Source organism: Orcinus orca, chromosome 2, assembly GCF_937001465.1.
Source record: "Orcinus orca chromosome 2, mOrcOrc1.1, whole genome shotgun sequence".
NCBI classification, from domain to species: Eukaryota; Metazoa; Chordata; class Mammalia; order Artiodactyla; family Delphinidae; genus Orcinus; species Orcinus orca.
Window position 1 is genome coordinate 116,653,145 of NC_064560.1, and position 20,331 is coordinate 116,673,475.

General features: G+C 39.7%; 2 protein-coding genes across 15 annotated transcripts in view; one reads left to right on the forward strand and one right to left on the reverse strand.

Annotated features, from left to right (window-relative positions):
• The window catches only part of NDUFAF1 (NADH:ubiquinone oxidoreductase complex assembly factor 1), a 36,988-nt gene that overhangs the window by 11,120 nt on the left and 5,537 nt on the right, over positions 1-20,331 (forward strand). For 3 of the 9 annotated variants that reach the window (XM_049706676.1, XM_049706681.1, XM_049706682.1), the window contains 2 exons: positions 263-299; positions 3,993-5,223. Coding sequence is in view for 7 of the 9 variants with exons in the window: in XM_049706682.1 (XP_049562639.1) it covers positions 263-299; positions 3,993-4,006 (51 nt within the window). In the remaining 2 variants the exon portion in view is untranslated. Of the gene's footprint in view, positions 1-262; positions 5,224-6,152; positions 6,974-20,331 lie in introns of those variants that run through there. The other 6 variants (XM_049706678.1, XM_033435762.2, XM_049706679.1 and 3 more) reach the window with 5 other exon arrangements.
• The window catches only part of NUSAP1 (nucleolar and spindle associated protein 1), a 65,516-nt gene continuing 47,316 nt past the window's right edge, over positions 2,132-20,331 (reverse strand). For all 6 annotated transcript variants that reach the window (XM_033435758.2, XM_033435759.2, XM_049706673.1 and 3 more), the window contains 7 exons: positions 17,262-17,363; positions 16,055-16,164; positions 12,415-12,596; positions 10,240-10,397; positions 7,007-7,123; positions 3,889-3,997; positions 2,132-2,810 (listed from right to left, as the gene is read on the reverse strand). In XM_033435758.2, the coding sequence (XP_033291649.1) occupies positions 2,714-2,810; positions 3,889-3,997; positions 7,007-7,123; positions 10,240-10,397; positions 12,415-12,596; positions 16,055-16,164; positions 17,262-17,363 (875 nt within the window). In that variant the 3' untranslated portion in view covers positions 2,132-2,713. The remainder of the gene's footprint in view (positions 2,811-3,888; positions 3,998-7,006; positions 7,124-10,239; positions 10,398-12,414; positions 12,597-16,054; positions 16,165-17,261; positions 17,364-20,331) is intronic.

The window sequence follows — 20,331 nt, forward strand, 5'->3', positions numbered from 1 at the left end:
ATTCCTATTAGCAACAGTTCCTATATAAGTAGGTGGTTTCCAAAGCAGGGAGTCTCTGTGGTGACTGTTTATGGCCCTCTACCATTCTATTCCTTATAGGTTTCTTCTGTTTTCTAATCTATCAGGATAGGAGACTGTTGAAGAATATTAAGGTGCTGTAGTAGTCACTGGGAAAAGATACCTGTTTTAGTCTGCCCAAGCTGCTATAACAAATGACTATAGACTAGGTGGCTTAAACAAAACACATATGTATTTCTTACAGTTCTGGAGGCTGGGAAGTCCAGGATACCTGGTGTCTGGTGAGTGCTTCTTGGCTTGTAGACAGCTGCCTTCTTACTGTATCCTCACATGGAGAGAACAAGTTCTAGTCTCTTTCTCTTCATATAAATAGCACTAACCCCATCATGAGGGTGCCACCTGCCTGACCTAATTACCTCCCAAAGGCCTCCAAGTATACCTCAAAGTACCAAGTCACATTTGGAATTAGGATTTCAGTATATGAATTGGGCAGGGGGCGGGGGCAGGGAACGGACACAAGCATGCAGTCCATAACACCTGCATAGCTGGTTCTCCAAAGATGCATGATCCTTACCAGTTCTTACTTTATAGACTAATGTCCCCAAGGCTTCCCCAGTCGTTTTTAGTATTAGAGATTGCATATACCAAAAATAAGACCCTGATTAACACAGTTTAAACTGATCAATTCTTGTCATCTTAGAGGAAGAAGTAGGAAACTATATGATATAGCCAGAGTACCCAACGAGAGCCAAGTTTAAAATAAGAGAATACACAAAGGCTGATAGCTTTCCCATCCATCTTGGCCTAAATACCTATTTTGTATGTTTTCATGTAATTATCTGTTTTTCAGCTTTATTGAGGTATAATTTACATAACATAAAGTTCATCTGTTTTAAGTATACAATTCAATGATTTTTTAGTTTATTTACAGAATTGTGCAGTCTTTTTTTTTTTTTTGGCCGTGTCGCATGGCTTGCTGGTTCTTAGTTCCCTGACCGGGGATTGAACCCAGGACCACGGCAGTGAAAGCGCCAAATGTTAACCACTGGACTGCCAGGGAATGCCCAGAATTCTGCAGTCTGTCTTTACATGAACTAATTGTAGGAAATTTCCGTCAGCCTAGAAAGAAACCTCAGTGCCTCTTTGCAGTTACTCTTCATTCCCACTCTCAGCCCCACAATTACGAATCTACTTTTGCTATAGGTTTATCTTCTCTGGATATTTCATATAAATAGAATCATATATGATCTTTTGTGTCTTGCTTTTCACTTAGCATAATGTTTTTGAGGTTCATCCATGGTGTAGCGTGTTTATCAGTATTTCATTTTTTTAGTGCATATTTTTTAAATCCATCCATTGATGGGACAGCTGGATTTTTCTCCACTTTTTGGCTACTGTGAATAATACTGCTGTAAATATTTGCAGACAAGTTTTGGTGTGGACATATGTTTTCATTTCTTAGGAGAATTGCTGGGTCATATGGTGGATGTACATTTAAATTTTTTAAAGAAACTACCAAACTGTTTTCCAAAGTGGTTATATCGTTTCACCTTCCCAGTAGCAGTGTATTTGACACAGATTTCCTGATTGATCTGATCTCTGCCTCTTGATAACAAAATCTGAGTTTATTAAGCACCCAGGAGTATGCCATGTTCTGTGGGCCCATATACGTATAACAATAAGTATAACAGAATCTGACAGGTGCTGTGAAAATACAAAAGGACATAGTCATTTCTTCTAGGAGTGGGGAGTGGACGGTCAAGAAAGGATACACAAAGAGTACAAGTCAACTCTTGTTAGTCTTGGCTGGTCAACTAAATTTTAGAAACCAATTATATTTACAAAGAATGAATCTACCCCCCATGAGAAAAAATTTTATTTATGAAAATTTTAAGCAGTACAAAACTCGGAAGCTCCATTCGGGTGCAACAGACATGAATATGATACTAAGCAACTCTAGTCTTTTCCATAAATTGAGTAAGATGTATAAGTTTGACAGAGCATATAGTAATCCTTAAAGCAACAATCCTCAAATTTCAATATGACCCTGTATATTTCTAAATAAGCCAGGCTAGAATGAGCTAGAGTTTTGTTTTTAAGAATATATTGAGGGAAAAAAAAAAAAGATATGTAACTGACAATTACATGAAGTGATCTGAAAGAGGTACATAGAAGCTTAAATGAAACATTTCACATAGATAAAATATTGACGCCTTATAAACCCATATGGCCCATAGTTTCGGTAAGACTACTAGGTTCTCTAGAGGATGAAGAGGTGGCCTTTCACAGCTTACCCTATTCATAACTTGTTATTGTTCAATTTCTACTAAAGTCTGTAGTATAATTAGCTACCATCAGGTAAGTGCTTTTGCCTAGAAGAGGACTGAAGTTCTGTTATTAGAGCCAGCAGAGGGAACTTGACCTTAAAAATCTAGGTCAAGAATCTACAGGATGGGTCTTTTTAGAAACCTGAGTTAGTTGTACAGGGGCTTAGGTAAAAACTATTTCAAAAGAATTTGAGAGCTTTAAAGGTAGTAATGTCTTTTCAGGGGTAAAACGTGAAGAAGCCACAGACACTACATATATACGAACAAAGTTAAGAGCAGAAAAAGGTCTTTTGGCTAAAGTGAGAGGACAGTACAGAAATATTTACAAAAGAGGGTTCAGAGAAAAGGAATATTTACGGGATATTAAATTATGAATGTTCAGCCATAATGAGGCCCCTTCGAACTCCCAGAACCTTTGCTTTCTTCTCCTTTCGTTCTTGCTCATGTTTCTTCCGTTGCTCCTCCCTAAGGAGGGATAGGTATACGTTAGGCTCTAGTGAAGCTCCAAACAGACCACTTCAAAGCACCTATTGTTAGACTAATGTCCAAACTTAAAATGACATCCAGCACACTTGTGTAAAGCACACTCTTACAGGACATTGTGCTCTGTCCAGTGGTCTCTGTGATGGAAGCCACACCTGTAAGTCACTGTTGTGTTAAAAGGCTAGAACTTGGCGGGGGGGGTTGTTGTTTTTAATGTTAAGGCAGCATTCTAAAATCAAGCATGGAATTGGAAGCAGAAGACACCTTGGAGATCGAATCCAACCCCTGTAGTTTTTTTTAGTTTGTTTTAAATGAGAAACCTCTACCTGTGGAAGTCAAAGGTCGACCTCAAAATCACACTGTCTAATAAAAGTGCTAAAATTGGAATCAGGATCTCTGACTTAAACCACTATGATTTTGGGGAGAAGGAATTAAGAGAAAAAAAAGGCCCAGAATCATGATAATGATTTTAATAGCAAATAGTAAGGTCTTGGTGGTAGCTGGCAAGTCAAATGGTAGTTAACCCGGTATCAGGAGGGTGTCACACAGGGAATCGGCCAAACCAGGACCAGCTGCAGCCCAGGTCAGACTCTGATGTTAACTTGGTTTCCACACAGAAAGAAGCCTCTAAGGATCATCCTGGGGTTTCCCCCTGTGTAGAGCCCTGAAGCCTAGAAAGCCTGGTTTCCCTGGGAGTGTGAAATTTATGTGCATCCTTAGGTGCCCTGGGCACCTGGATTGGTATCTGGAGGGACATCCAGGTGCATTGTTTGGGCAGATAGGTCATGTAAGAGCAGTGCTGTGAACCAGGTCCTCTTCTGAATCACCTGCAGAGCTTTGGAAACAATGCAGATACATGGGTCCCATCTCAAACCTACTGAATTAGAACCCACTGTGGTATTGCCTAGGCACATGTACTTTTATTAAGTTCTGTATATGATTCCACTTCTACCCTCTTCTTAAACACCACTATTACTGTGACTCTATCCCTCAGAGACTCTGCTTTTATATACAGTCTTTCAAAATTAAAAGAGTTAGAACTGGATAATTATGTACTTACCTGGTCTGGCGATGAGGCTGTTTATAACTTTTCTTGTGTAAGCTTACTCTGTTGACATGTTCATTCAGAGAACTGTTTTCTTTAGATTGTCCCCATGGTTTCAGTTTTCCTAGTTTAGGACAGAGACAGAGACAGATTTAAGAAGATTCTTGGGACTTCCCTGGTGGCGCAGTGGTTAAGAATCCGCCTGCCAATGCAGGGGACATGGGTCGAGCCCTGGCCTGGGAAGATCCCACATGCCGCGGAGCAACTAAGCCTGTGTGCCACAACTACTGAGCCTGCGCTCTAGAGCCCGCGAGCCACAACTACTGAGCCCGTGTTCCACAACTACTGAAGCCTGCGCTCCTAGAGCCCATTCTCTGCAACAAGAGAAGCCACCGCAACGAGAAGCCAATGCATCGCAACAAAGAGTAGCCCCCGCTCACCGCAACTAGAGAAAGCCCGTGCGCAGCAGTGAAGACCCAATACAGCCATAAATAAATAAATGAAAAGATTCCTGTATTTATATTCCTAATTTTCTCTTCATCTGTGGCTACCTGCTTGCTGTCAACATTCATACTTTGGTTTTTTTGTTGTTTTTCTTTTTGCGGTATGCGGGCCTCTCACTGTTGTGGCCTCTCCTGTTGCGGAGCACAGGCTCCGGACGCGCAGGCTCAGTGGCTGTGGCTCACGGGCCCAGCCGCTCCGTGGCACGTGGGATCTTCCCAGACTGGGGCACGAACCCGTGTCCCCTGCATCGGCAGGCAGACTCTCAACCGCTGCGCCACCAGGGAAGCCCCATACTTTGTTTTTAAAGAAATCTGCCAGTATAATTCTATTAATTTCAATTTAATATTCCACAGATAGACATTACATTTTTTTCCTCTAAAAATAAGTGTCTTCTACTTTTTAATCCTTGAAAAGCCAGAAAAAAATCTTAAAAGAAAAAAAACTTTAATACTGAATCCCATGACACAACACATTAAAAGAAGCCATAACAACTAAGTAGTTTATCCCAACGTTGCATAGGAATGTTTAATATTAAAGTAGTATTTCATCTGTGCAGTTTATCATTATTGTTACCTATTAAAATGTATTTGGAATGCAACAAGTGGGAATATTTTGTTGGCTTTAGAACTGTGACCAAATTTCCAGATGTTTATATATCACTTTATTTGTATAGTTTGACCTACTTCTGAGTACCAAAGATTACCATTTGCAGTGTTTACCATTTTATAGAAAGGACTTTCACACCTGCTATATCATTTGATCCTTTCAGTAACCACTGAAGTAGTACTTATTTATTTTCCCTTCCATAAAGGAATTAAGTGACTTGTCTAGGATATAAAATAACAAGCACAGATGAAGCTCTCAACCAGGTTTTTTTACCATCAGTAGAAGTTAGTGGTGATCAGTCATTCCCATAACAAATACTTTTTGAGTACCTGGTATGTGCCAGGGACTATTCTAGGTGCTAGGGACATAGCAGTGAACCAAGTGGTCAAAAATCCTTGCTCTCAAAAAAAAAAAAAAAAAAATCCTTGCTCTCTTGGGATTACATTTCCAGTGGTAGAGGTAGACAGTAGTCAAGTAAGATAACACCAGGTGGTGCTATGTGCTATGGAGAAATGTAAAACAAGGTGAGGAATAAAGAGTGCGGGTGGATGGGTGGGCAGGGAAGACCTTTCTCGGTTGCTGACAGTTGAGTGGATGCCCCATTAAAACAAGGGAGCAAGCTGTGCAAAGATCAGTGTGAATAGTGTTCCAGGTGGAGCAGAGGGATAACAAGTTCAAAGACCTGGAGGAGGGGTGGTGTTTCAGTGTTTGAGGAGCTGAAACACCAGTGTGGTTGACACAGAGTCAGGGAAGGGAGGAGGCAATGAAATGAGGGTGGGAGAGAGACAGGAAACCTTAGGAGGTTCTGAGCAAGCAGTGATGTGCTCTGATTTGTTTTTAAAGTTGTAGTGGGGCAAAGAGGCTTTTGTAGAAGCCCAGGTAAGATGATGTGACTTGGACCAAAGGGAGTCAAAGTGGAGGAATGAAGAGTGGTCAGATTAAAGATCAATTTCAAAGATGGAGTTGAAAGGACTAGCTGATAGACTGGATATGGGGTCTGAGAGAGCGTGAGGAACCAAAGGTGACTCCTAGGCTTCTGCCCCGACACTCAGGAGAGAGTTGCCGTTGCCACAGATGGGAAAACTTGGGGAGGAAAAATGGGTGGGAGAAGTTTTCTTAAACCACGGTTCAGTTTGATTGTTACCTCTAAATAAGGCTTACATTTTTAGGCTTCCCTGGTGGCACAGTGGTTAAGAATCCGCCTGCCAATGTAGGGGACACAGGTTCGAGCCCTGGTCTGGGAAGATCCTACATGCTGCGGAGCAACTAAGCCCGTGCATCACAACTACTGAGCCTGCGCTCTAAGAGCCCGCGAGCCACAACTACTGAAGCCCGCGCACCTAGAGTCTGCGCTCCGCAACAAGAGAAGCCACCACAATGAGAAGCCTGTGCACCGCAACTAGAGAAAGCCCATGCGAAGCAACGAAGACCCAATGCAGCCAAAAATAAAATAAATCTATAAAAAAAAAGACTTACATTTTCATTATATTTGTTTCATTAACATTAGTAATTTAAAAATAAACACTGTTACATGATTCTTATAGGAAGGTTTTGTTTTAAAGTAATTCCAGAAGCACTGACAGATCACATTAAGTACTGACGTTTTAAATGGATGTAAAGATACTTTAATATATCCCCAAGAGCGACATCTGGCCAATAAATGTCCCAGATTGTTTGACCAGTGATTCTCAGCTTGGGATCCTTTAAAAACTATAAAGAAAACATTCATTTACCCACAGCCTAACTTCCAAGTTTCTTGATTTTGGCTGAAGTTTTAGTAATACTTTGTAGTAACACTGATTAGAAGTTGTCTTTGCTTAATAAAAATGTAAGTGAATCAATTATTTTTTTTTTTAGTATTTGCTTAATGGACACTTTTTAAATCATGGGTCACGTGGATACAGGGGCAGAGGCAGGAATTCTACGCCAAGTATGGCTTACACTGAGTCACTAGAATTTTTCACATCCTCAGATGCGGAATTGTTCAATCTTAAATCTCATACATCAAAACATTCCCACATACCTTTGTGTGGCTCATAGTTGAGGGGACGAGACAAACTTGCTTTGAGATCAAACACTGGTTTTCTATGGGAGATTGGAGTCTGCGCTGTCTCAGCTGTCAACTTGAACGGGGTAATAACTAAAACAACAAACAAGATCCAAGGGCTTAATTAGAAAAAAAGACCTGTTTAAGTATCGCTTTTCAATCTTAAAAATAGAATTCAATATGAACAGTCTGAAACAGATATAGGGTTAAAAAGGAGGAGAAAATGGTTCTGATGAACCTAGGGGCAGGAAAGGAATAAAGATGCAGACGTAGAGAATGGACTTGAGGACACAGGGTTGGGGGGGAAGGAAAAAAAAAAAGGAGAAAAGAATAACTGAGGAAAACCAACCCCTTAGCTGTTCCCCTGTTAGCAGCTCCCCAAAGTGTCTAAATATTGTGACATTTCCTAGGATCAGCTGGAGTTTAGAATCCTGTTTTAAGAATTAATCGGGTGAGGGACTTCCCTGGTGGTCCAGTGGGTAAGATGCCATGCTCCCAATGCACGGGGCACAGGTTCAATCCCTGGTTGGGGAACTAGATCCCGTAGGCATGCCGCAACTAAGACCAAATAAATATGTTTTTAAAAAAAGAATTAGGGCTTCCCTGGTGGCGCAGTGGTTGAGAGTCTGCCTGCCGATGCAGGGGACACGGGTTCGTGCCCCGGTCTGGGAAGATCCCACATGCCGCGGAGTGGCTGGGCCCGTGAGCCATGGCCGCTGAGCCTGCATGTCCGGAGCCTGCGCTCCGCGACGGGAGAGGCCACAACAGTGAGAGGCCCGCGTACAGCAAAAAAAAAAAAAAAAAAAAAAAAATTCATTGGGTGGGAGGGATAAATTAGGAGTTTGGGATTAACATATACACACTACTATACATAAAATAGATAACCAAAGAGAAGTACCTACTGTAGAGCACAGGGAACTATACTCAATATTTTGTAATAACCTATAAGGGATAGGAATCTGCAAAAGATTATATATACAGTTATATATACATATGTATATATATGTGTAATTGAATCACTTTGCTGTACACCTGAAACTGACACAACATTGTAAATCAAGTTTATTTCAGTTAAAAAAAAAATAAGCGGGTAAATTTTCAGGCTGCTTCCCTGATATTTACCCTTTTATTTATTTATTTTTTAATTTAGTTTTTCTTTTTTGGCCGAGCCATGCGGCATGCGGGATCTTATTTCCCCAACAAGGGATGAAACCTGCACCCCCTGCAGCAAAAGCGTGGAGTCCCAACCGCTGGACCACCAGGGAATTCCCTACCCTTTAAAAAAATTATATATTGTTAATAGTAACATTTTCATTAACACAAACAGATATAAAGCCTGCAAGGAACCTAATCACATAGAAATAAAAAGATCCATGGCTCTGGTTGTTACTAATGAAGGCTGTTACCGAAGAATATGAATTTTTGTAATATAAAGTTAAAAATATACCAGGATGGTATAATTCGGTAAGCCACATTTTTGCTACAGTTGGGCAGCATATATCTGGCACATTTTGTAATCCCTTCCCCTCACAGGTTGCATTCAGGCCATCGTCAAATGTTGGCACTTGCCCATATATGTGAACAAGCAACTAGGATCTAGGACCACCTAGTGAAACAACCCAGAAAAGCACAGAACTCCTGTGCTGAAGACATTCCACTGTGTTGCTATCAAGTGTTGGCAGGGAGGGGAACAATGGGACTGTCCCACACTGCTGATGAGAATATAAACCAGTACAATTAAACCAGTAATGTAAGGGTCTGTCTACCCTACTATCCAGCAGCCCCAGTCCTACTCTCGAGAAACTGTGTACATGGACAGGAGACATGTTCCAGAATGGTCATAGCTACACTATACAAAATAACAAAAGTTGGAAATACCCATGGGGTCCATGAGCAGTAAAATGGATAAGTTGAAATATATCCATACAATTGAAAAACACGGTGAAAATGAACTTTAGCTCATTTATTAATATGATTCTTGAAACAGTGAATAAAGCAAATCACAAGAAAAAAATTAGTTTGATTTCATTTATATTAAATTCATATTTGATAACCGGGGAAAGAAAACTATGCCATTCCGACTGGGCACACCCCTGAGTTACTTAGAGGAGAAAGCTCAGGATATGGCAAACATTTAGTTCCTGCCTCATGTCCTTATCTGTGAGTATTTGTGAGTCCTTTCTCAGTATTAGGCAGGTGGCTGCTGCTCAGTGACCCCTGCTCCATGTAAAATGACACAGTCACATCTTAGGCAAGTCCACTCTTCATTTTCTAGCCCTGCTCTCTGCCCAAGCCCCTTTCTTCCCCTATTACAGGATGATTTAGAATGTTATGTGGAATGTTTCCTTGCTGATATAGAAACGATTAAGGGTGGGTAGGAATGAGAGAGGTCATCTAGAGGAAGAATCATAAATTTTCTGATCCCACCTCTGTACTCTCTCTTGAAATTTAGTTGTCAGTCCCATTATTCAATCTTTAATTTAGGTGTCAAAGGCATGAAAAAATCCTCAGTCTCCACACTGATTATTACCAACAATAATACTCTCTGCTTGTTTAAACTCTTGCTGAATTGCTCTAGTCTCAGGGAATCTGGCAGTCCTTCCTGTGTAATCAAGGCTCTTGCCTGACATTCAGTAGGACTCTTGAGAGAATTTTGATATACTCAGTTCTAATACAGGCCTTAACCTGTTGGTGATACTCTTTTAAACCTTCACACTGCTATTGCAGTGTTCTTTTGAAAACCACTTGGTCTTTGTAGGTGATGATTAAGTAGACAGTGTGTAGAAGGTTATCTATATGGCTTATTCTGGCTTATACAATCTACTAGTAGTCAATAGTGTGGCATTTATTCCATGAACTCTGGGTCCTGTTAGTTTCAGAGTCTGGCAGAACCATTCAGAGGCTGTAATGAATACTGTAATCCCCCTCCTAATCCCTGAGAAGGGGCTGAATGTTCTTCATTCAGGACAGGATGGAGTCCTCTGGCAGATATGTCAGGTTTTTTTGTCTGTGTCTCTGGCACTTCCCTTGCCAGTATAAATGAAAACTATGCTAGACAAATTTTTGCTTTTGATTCTATAGATAATGGAGAGGCTTTAAAGAAACAGACAATCATATTAGGAAGCTACATGGTTTAAAGATAAACCAGAACTTTGGGGGTTGGGAGGGAGGTTGTTTTGTTTTGTTCTGTTTTTTTTTTTTTTTTTTACCAGCAGCAGATTCAGCCCTTGTGGTCTTTAACTTGTGTGTCTCGAGCACAGCCTGGCCTTTTGGGGTACTCCCAGATGTGGTCACATGTGCAGACTTTCTGGCTGGAGTCTTGGTCAGTGAACGCTTATGCTCATTATCTTTAGTAGCAGCTGAAAACCTAAATAGGACAGTGGAGTATAAGACATGAGTACTTGGGTCAAGCTTCTAAACAAAACCACCTACCCATCACCAAGCACTGAAAGGGCCTCAATAAATACTTGTTATACAAATGAACCTCTTTCACAGAATAGACATGTTCTTAAACAATGATGCTAGAGCAAATCATTTATCAACTTGTTATTTGTAAAATATGGTTTTATATTCTCTGCTCTCCCTGCCTTGGCCAAAGACAGTATAAGGCAGAGCTCAAAGGAGATGCCTATGTGCCTCAAGTTATAGTTTAGGAGGTATTTTAAAAAGCTCCCCTTCTTTCTCCTCCTCCTAGTGAGGGCAAGTCTGAGGGAACAGGAGATTGCTATGCCAAATGAGTGATGGGAGCATTTCTTCCATCTTCCTAGAAGAATGTCATTCATTTGAGTGGTACATAAGTCCTTCTCTACTCAGAGCAAGTTGCCATAAATGTTTTTCATTGATCCTCTGATGCAGAGTTTTTCTACATTTTAACATCTCTGAAATTAGAATGTGTTTTACAATTGGTAACACATCAAAGTTAGTCGGCAGTGCTTTTTCTTAGTGGTTCATAGAATAATGGTGAGTCTTCAGTGGATGGTATCTTAGATTCAATGAAAATCCAGTAATGACAGACATAAATACACATAGGGTTGTTGGTGGTGGGTTAACAGAAGGGAACTTCTGGACTTACAACTAAAGATTTGATGGTGATCCTGAATCAACATCTAAAATTATTACTCAAGACTCTCTACAACAGAGTTAAGAAAATTAGATGCGGTAGGAAAAGTGCTACTAATTCCAGGCTGTTCTGTACCCTGCATGAAGCAAGGACTAGCCCCTGACCATGGTGTTCTTAACTATTAATAAATACAATCAGAACTGCCAAGTATAGGTACCTCATATTCCAGGCTAACTCAATAAGAATTCCAAATTCAAGGGCATTTTTCAGTTTTTAAAAACTATGTCAGATAATTGCACGTGTTGGGGAAGTGTTACCATGCACCAGTTCTGTTAGATGCCGCAAACGCCCTTAAAAAAGGAGAGAATCAAATTTCGGTATTAAGAGAAAGGAGCCTGAAGATCTTCATCTGTGGGGACAGTCACAGTTGAGGGCTCACCTGATGTCAGGAAAGGCACAAGCAAAGAAAACAGGGATCAATGAGCATGAGATGGCTATGCTACTGCAGTACCCAGTAGGTTACAATGTTCATAGTTTAGGATGAGTCAATTCTTTAGCTCACTACATTGGGATATTAGGAATTTAGCTTCAACTTTAGATTTATGTCAACGGAAAAATTTCTATTTACACATCTTTGCAGACATACATTAAATGAATAAGGTAAAATATCCATATAGATCTTAATTTCTATCTTTACTTATGAATCAAATGTGAGCTTAGGGGGACTTCTCTGGTGGCGCAGTGGTTAAGAATCCGCCTGCCAATGCAGGGGACACGGGTTCGAGCCCTGGTCCGGGAAGATCCCACATGCCACAGAGCAACTAAGCCCGTGCGCCACAGCTACTAAGGCTGTGCAATGGGGCCCACGAGCCACAACTGTTGAGCCTGTGTGCCACAACTACTGAAGCCCATGCACCTAAAGCCTGTGCTCCGCAACAATAGAAGCCACTGCAACGAGAAGCCTCCGCACCACAAGGAAGAGTAGCCCCCACTTGCCGCAACTAGAGAAAGCCCAGGGGCAGCAATGAAGACCCAATGCAGCCAAAAAATAAATAAATTAAAAAACCAAAACAAAACGAATAAAAAGGTAGTGTTTTAAAAAAAAAACGCGCGAGCTTAGGGAAGGTGGACAAAACAAGAAAACACAAATTTAAGGGAAAAAAAGTAACATAAATAAAACCAGTTTGCTGATCTTTCTCTCTATTCCGATCCTTTCTCCTTTTTCATCAACACTAAAATATTTGTTGTAGTCCACCTGAAATGTATTAGAAGCAGTAAAGCTTTGAGCCCTCGCCCTTGGTTCCATTTTAGAGCTCTTCTTTACCTGACGTTCATCTTAGTTGCTGAGAGCGCGGAGCGCTTGGCCAGCCCCTTCACACACGAGGTGCTACAGCCTGCGTGGGGCCGGCCTTGTGAGCCCCGTTGGCTGGCGGGGGTACGAGCCACAGAGAGTCTTTCTCGGGGAGGAACTGGAGTTGCCACCACTCCCTTAGTGCCGGGCTGCTTCTGAAGAAAGGGAAACGCACCACATTAAAGCTGGCCTCTGAGACAGTATTGTCTGGGCAAAGTGCAAGAGAGTGCCCCCCATTTATCCCGTTTCATCGCCACTTTTAAACCCTGTCATCCTTCCTTCCCCACTACCTCACCCTACCCTACCTGCCTGGCAGGCTGAGCAGTTCCCTGCACCTGTGTTGCTATGGTGACTCTGATTTAAGAGAAACTTCTGGTTGTGCTGAGTAACGTGTTACAGAAAGCCTTTCCCAGCTACCATGTCCCCAGGTATTTTCTAACTAGAGAAAGCAGGTGGCTAAACAGTCCCCCATGGCCAGAAAGGGAGGATAAATCGGTTCTCTTGGAAAGATGGTTCCTTTGAGAGCATGATATACAGTTTATTAAATACAAACTCAAAGAGAAACTTACTATGTAAAAAGCTTATGGAATCTACAAATAATTCCTCCCCTACCCACCCCTGGCTCTCCAATAGCTTTTTAAAGTTCTTTTTAAAAAACCTAAAGAAAAGAAAGAAGGGAGGAAGGGAAATGCTCTCTTTGAAATGGCAGGGAAGGGTTCCACTTATGTTATCTTTTTCTAGATACTGTCAAAGCACAAAGAATGATTGAATGTTTTACTATCATTAGTCTAAGCTCTGTTGCAAGCAGAAGAAATCTAACTTCACTGACAGCAGAGATAGGACTATTAAAATTGACAATGTAAAGCCAAAAGACATAAAAATTCTGATTCTATCCTATGAAATAATACAAGAAACTAGAGAATTATGTTAACTTCTCATTTCAACATACGAGCAGAAGAGACTCTCATGTTGTGAGACAAATTTAAAACCAAAGTATTTGGTAAATACATATCTTTACTATAAGCTGAAAACTCAGGTTAGATGTATTAAGTATGCTGTTATATTTAACCACACCTTTTATGCCTTCTTCTGTCTTTCCCCTAAAATTCCCACTTTCCAGTATACCTGGTGATAGAATCACCAACTCTATACCTTTGCTTGAGCAACTTATGTTTAAATGATTCTACTCGCACTGAATACCAATCTTTCTGACTTTTCAGGTAGAATATTATGCCGCAGACTCTAGTAGTACTAATCTATTTTGCTTGCAGTGTATCTAATCAATTCCTTCCTTTCTTTTAGCAAAAAAAATCCTGTTTTAACAAAGCAAAGAGCTCAATCATACCATACATAAAAATTAAAATGTGGGTTAAGGAGTAACATAGGGAAAAATAATAAAAGCAGTAAAAATAAATATAAGAGCATATTTTTATGATCTTGGGACAGGGAGAGCAAGACAAAACCCTCAGTTTTAGAAGGAAAAGCTGGATAGTTGGATAAAACAATAAAACCTTCCACAAGGTAAGACACTGTTAAGACAAACTGTGGGAAAGTATTTAGAACATGTAATACATAATATATATCATTAATATAGATAAGTGGCTCATAAATCAGCAAAAATTAAGAAAAAGCAAATTCACAGCAAAATCATCAATGAACACATATAAATATTTGTAACGTAAACATGTAACATGTAATGATCAGAGAAATGCAAATTCAATTGGGATTTTGTCATATACTGTCAAAGATCAAAAAATTTGATCATTCCTACTGTTAGCAAAGTAAACAGGCAACTCAGGGCACAAGGTTTCAGATCATTGCAGAGGGGAGCCATTTGGCAACTAACTCAATCAGGTTTCCATCCTCTAATCACGAAAGGAGAGATTGGTCACAGCCAGGATGATTCTCTCTAGATCTCTGCTCATTTCTTATTGTCCATCACTCTCCAAATGACCAATCCCCAAACAAGTCAACCATCAAGAAATCCATATTAGCTATGGTGAAGTCACTGTAATTGTTTTTTATTCTCTAGTCTCCAAACAGATCATACCAAATAACCCATTTGATTAGCCAATTCCTTAAACAGTGGCGCTGGGGTGGGATTTTAGAACTCATTCAGATGGGGCTATCAACTAAAAAACAATATAAGCTACTCATTTATTCAACACATCTTCAAGGCTACAATCAAGTTTATGGTTGAAGCAGTTGTTCTGCCCTTAATTTTTACCTGGAAGTTAATTCATCCATATTATGTAGTACAGAAAGCTTGACTTTCAATCAAGTACTTAAGTAGGCTCAGCTTCATGGTAAGGAGAACGAGTGGCCCTCCTTACAGGCATATTTGCAGCTAGCTCATGCCTATGCAGAAAAAGAAGCTAACTGTCTACTTTCTGTAAAGCATCAGCAGGACACCCTCCCCCGCTCCTCCGGGATGGGCCTCTTGTCCCAATACTCAGCTGTGAATGTTGTGATACTTAGCCCTTGCTAATAGTTAAGAGTCTTCTTATGGACATACTGAATAGCTCTTCCCTGGATTGTCCACCCATGTTGCTAGATCACTATGAAGGAATGGAGATGTTTAATGCCAAGACTGTTTGCTAGAAGGTTGTTAACAGTGTCTTCAACTGTGGTAACAGTGGTTTTATAAATGTTCAAATGAACATTTATTATCCAAGAGTAAGCTTCTAAGAACCGTATGTTTTTTTGTTTTTTTGTTTTTAATTATTTAGAACTTATTACCCAGTGCATTTCCCCATTGGCACTGATATCAGAAAACTCAAAACTCAACTGAGTGACTGATATATTAGTCACTGTACCTGTTAACAGTGCTCATTTTCTGCCCCTTTTAAACCAGATTTATACTGTTTTGTGTTGTGTGTAATACCACAAACTGCCTCAAATTCTTTGAGAAATAGGCAGGTTATTATGTATTATTAAATTCAAAAATGTTTCCCATCCATCTTTGTGGCACCCCTTTAACACCAGATACCATGTAAGACAGGAACATCAACTTCCTAGGATGTTATTTACTCACTACTCTGCTGCTAACTCAACCTCGGGGTTGACTTTACCTTCTCTTACTCGAAGCTGCTTGAGTCCAGCAGGACCTGGCCTGAAGGCCCCCCACCCAGGGAGCTCAGTTATGACAGGAAGCCTTTAAATTAGCAACTGCTAGTCACTCATTTTCCCTTTAGGTCAGAGACAGGGAGAGATGGCTTCAGCCATATATCAGTCCTTCCCCAACAAAAGTGATAGGCACAGTGTCTGAATGTGGAAAACAGAACAACTTATTGCTACTTTGGAGTTCTTCCTTTTTTTTCCTTTTTTTACTGTTTACTTTAAAAAAATTTTTTTACAAATTTTTAAAAAATGTTTTATTTTTTTAACTTTATTTTTTACAGAATTCTTTTTCATAGTGAAGATTCACTGCTTTATCTGGAAGGTTTTGAAAATTCTCAAAAACAAATTTAAAATAATAAAAATACATTAGACTCAAACAAATTCATTCCACTAGTAGAATAATAGCTAATTGTATTAACCATTGTATATACACAGTATCAACATTAAAAACAAACAGCTTAGTGGCATTAAGAACATAATTTTATCAGCATACCTTCAGTTCATTAAATGAATTGTGTTCTTCAAAATGTTTCTTTTTTCTCTCAACATATTGATCAATGGACTCCATTTCCTTAAAACGAGCCTCATGAAGCTTCTTAAAATCTAGAATATTTCCCCAAATATGACAATTAACAACAAGACAAAATCCATTTATTCACCTTCCCTATGTTTTTCTGTTAACACTTATTCTTGTCTTGGCACCCCTGACATTCAACTTCAGCATCATCTTTGCTAAAATTTTAATTTCAAAACATTTAGGTTTTAGAAAGTCAGGGGCAAAGCATATTCACCTTATAAACTATCGAACACTGACCATCTCTCCATTGTCCACTTCACTGCTGACTAACATCTTTGTTTAGTCCAGAGGATAAGAAAAGACTAACAGATTTGTCCTCTCCCCTCACCAATTAATTAATGGCCTTTACTTAATCATAAATTTGACATTTAATAATGCTAAGAAAGCTCTATGCAAAGGATTGGCAAACTTTCTGTAAACGGGCAGACAGTAAATATTTTAGGCTTGGCAGTCACATACACTGTGGTCTCTGTCTCATATTCTTTCTCATATACAACCTTTACAAATGTAGAAACCATTCTTAGCTCAAGGGCTATAAGACAGTCCAAGATGGGCGATAGTTTGCTGACTCCTGCTCTGTACTATTCTAACTAATTATATTCTTATTAAGTATAATTGTTAGAATTTCTCAAATATGCTAAGCAGCATTTTAAGTACTCTAAATATATAGCACAATCAACATTCTATGTGCCAGGCAATAGAGAAAGAGAATTACATGTCCAGAAATGGAGTCCCTTAGACTTATTACTAAAAATAATAATAAGTTTTTACAAGGTAGACATTGTGCCAAGTACTTGATACACATTAATTCTCAGATATTTCTTGAATACTTGCTACAGCCTAGCTGCCCTGCTAGGTAATCAGAAGTGGAAAACTGTCTTAATTAATCCATATATTAACCTGATGAAATAGGTAGTTTAATTATTCCCACTTTAAACTGAGGACGTGGGTTTACTGGGGATAAATAAGTTTCCCAAGGTCTCACAGGCAGAAAATGGGGGAACGAGGGCGCAAACCCCAATGCCAGTGTCTGAGCCTTCGGCTGTCACAGTGCACTGCCTCGCCAGCGTCAGCCTGAAGGGGGCCAACCACCATTTTATGTTTCTTTGTGTGCAAAACTTACTTGGAGTAGTGCTTGCAGTTCTTTTATTTTTTCCGGGTTTGGAAAACCCATCTGTGTAGAGAGACTTCTTTCTTTCTGAAGGTATCTTTGGACCTTCATTACCTGAATCCAAGGATACAGAACTAATGAAAGATTTCCAAAAATTATTCCCATTAAGAAATGTAAGTTAACGTGGAGCATATTCATGTGATAGTCCTCTGCCAAGGTGTGGGAGAGACGGCACAAGGAGCACAAAGCATTAGTTACAGCATCACCACAATTTTAGCTCATATTTCAAGTAGACAGAAATTTTATGCTTCTTGTATAGATGTTTTTAAATTTCTGTATGTTTATAAAACTCTTTTCCAGAACTTTTGCTATGAACATGTCTAGTTGTTTTAACAAGGATGATAAAAGTCACACAATCCCACCAGCCTAAGAAACACTATTATCATTTTGGCTATTATTATATTTATTATATTTTCTCAGGTCCTTTGCTTCTATACTTGTTTTGCTTTTGTTCTTTAAATCCAGTTAAAGCCATCATGTATATAAGGGTTGCTATTTCCCCCTACTTATCTCTCACATTCTAGTATCTTTTTCAGCTTAAGGCAATCTACTAAAAACTGTGCAAGTGGGTTTTCAAGAAATGCTACTTATAAAGTCACTCATCCTTAAGGTTTCCCAATGCATCCATAAAACAAGGCAAAAGAATGACTGGATAGAGCAGAGGGGTTATAGGGCTTTTGCTTGGACCTTGGCCATGAAATAGGATATTTAAGGAGTCACAGTCATTCCTCACAAGATACTTATTACAAATGGAAATATAATAACTATTACAAAGGAGCAACCTAGCAGACACCACCATAACCAGGTGATGCAAGTTGACAAGACTAGTCATAGGACAAACCAACATCTGAGCCCTCTGGGGTGCTGAATGAGGAGGACACAGCCCTAGTTTGCGGGATTCCTGCCAATAGTGCATGATCTGAATCTAACCATCAGCAACATTAGACAAACCAAGTCAGAGGACCCAAGAAACTGTATTTAAAAAAGGTCAATGCGCTAGAAGACAAAGGAAGGCTGCGGAACTGTTCCAGATTAAAGTAGCTTAAAGAGACATGGCAGGACTTCCCTGGTGGTGCAGTGGTTAAGAATCTGCCTGACAATGCAGGAGACACGGGTTCGAGCCCTGGTCAGGGAAGATCCCACATGCCACAGAGTAACTAAGCCCATGTGCCACAACTACTGAGCCTGCGCTCTAGAGCCCGTGAGCCACAACTACTGAGCCCATGTGCCACAACTACTGAAGCCCATGCGCCTAGAGCCTGTGCTCCTCAACGAGAAGCAACCACAATGAGAAGCCTGTGCACGGCAACAAAGAGTAGCCTGTGCTCGCCGCAACTAGAGAAAGCCCGTGTGCAGCAACGAAGACCCCATGCAGCCAAAAATTAAAAAATGTATAAATAAATAAATTTATTCAAAAAAAAGAGAGACATGGCAATGAAATGCAAAGGATGAGTCGAGATTTGCCTTTGTTTTAAGGGACATTGCTGGGATGAAATCTAGATAAGGTCTGTCTACAGGTTAGTTAGCAGGTCTCACACTTTCTAGCCTCAGGATCCCTTTGTACTCTCAAAAGTTACTGAGGACCCCAAAGAATTTTTGTTCATGTACATTACATCAATATGTGCCATATTAGATATTAAAACTTAAGACATTAAAAAATAATTGATTCACTAAAAATATACCCACTATACGTTAACATAAATAATTTATGAAAAATGGCTAAAATTTCTAAATCAAAAAAGTGAGTAGAGCGTTTTTTGTTTTTGTTTTACAATTTCTTTAACATCTGACAATAAAAGGCAGCTGGATTCTCTTTTCTTCTGTATACATATGTTGTGATATATTGTTTTGATTGAATATATGAAAACGAATTTTGTCATATACAGCTATGTGGTTGAAAGTGAAGAGTATTTTAATAGCCTTTTCAGATAATCGTGGATATTCTTCTTTGATACTATACCAAACCTTGACAAGTGGTTGTTTCTCAGAGGTTAGTTGTAATGCGGAATAAGAAGAAGCCCTATCAGTGAACTTTCTGCTCTCTGTACATTTGTGAGAAAAAGTTCTGATGTTTTAAGAAACACAAATATTTAGGGGTAAAGGGGAACATATCTGAAACACTCTCAAACAGTTCAGGAAAAAAATGTATATAACACATATACGTACGTAGATATGTATATAAATATAAATAGAGAGGAGGATAAAGCAAATACGTCAAAATATTAACATTTGAGAAATCTAGGTGAACGATATATAGGAGCTCTTGGTACTATTCTTACAACTTTAAGTCTGGAATTATGTCAAAGTTTAAAAAATTCCTCTCACCAGAAACTGCATGATCAGATTTTTCTCCTTCAAACTGCCTGTGTGCTTCATTGGGCAAACCTGACTTAAAGGGTCCACCCTCATTTTTCCCATGCCTTCAAAACTGGGTCCTAGAAGTAAGTCTTCTTGACAACAAGATTGGTGGAATAATAGATATTTTAAATTCCACCCCCACTTCTGACCCTGTCTTATTTCTTTACATTCCCCTTGTCTCAGGATTTCAAAATGGGTTTATGAGGCATATGCATCAAAATTACCTGGGGTACTTATTAAATCTGCAGAATTCCAGGCTCACGTCAGACCTACAAATCAGAACATCTACCTTCTTTAACTTTCTAGATTTAGTAAGACATTCAAAATTCTGGGGTAACTGGGAGGGCTCAGCATTAGAAATTCTGCATTTAACTGCTTGGTGGACATGAGTGGATCATCTTCTCTCCCAATCCCCTCAGGCAAGCCTCAGGTCCCAGATAGATGTGCTGGGGGAAATGAACACTGAAACACTGTTGCAACTGGCAGGCTTCCCGAGGGATGAAATCAGAAAGCATCAAGTCCTGTTAGGCATAGGGGAACTGAAGTTTTCTGGCCTTATTGAAACAAATTTTTAGTTGAGAAAGTTTAGGGAAGAGGTTTTTAGGAGGTTAGAGACTAAGTAAAATATACATTTATCATAATAAAATGGCCACCCCCCTGGGAA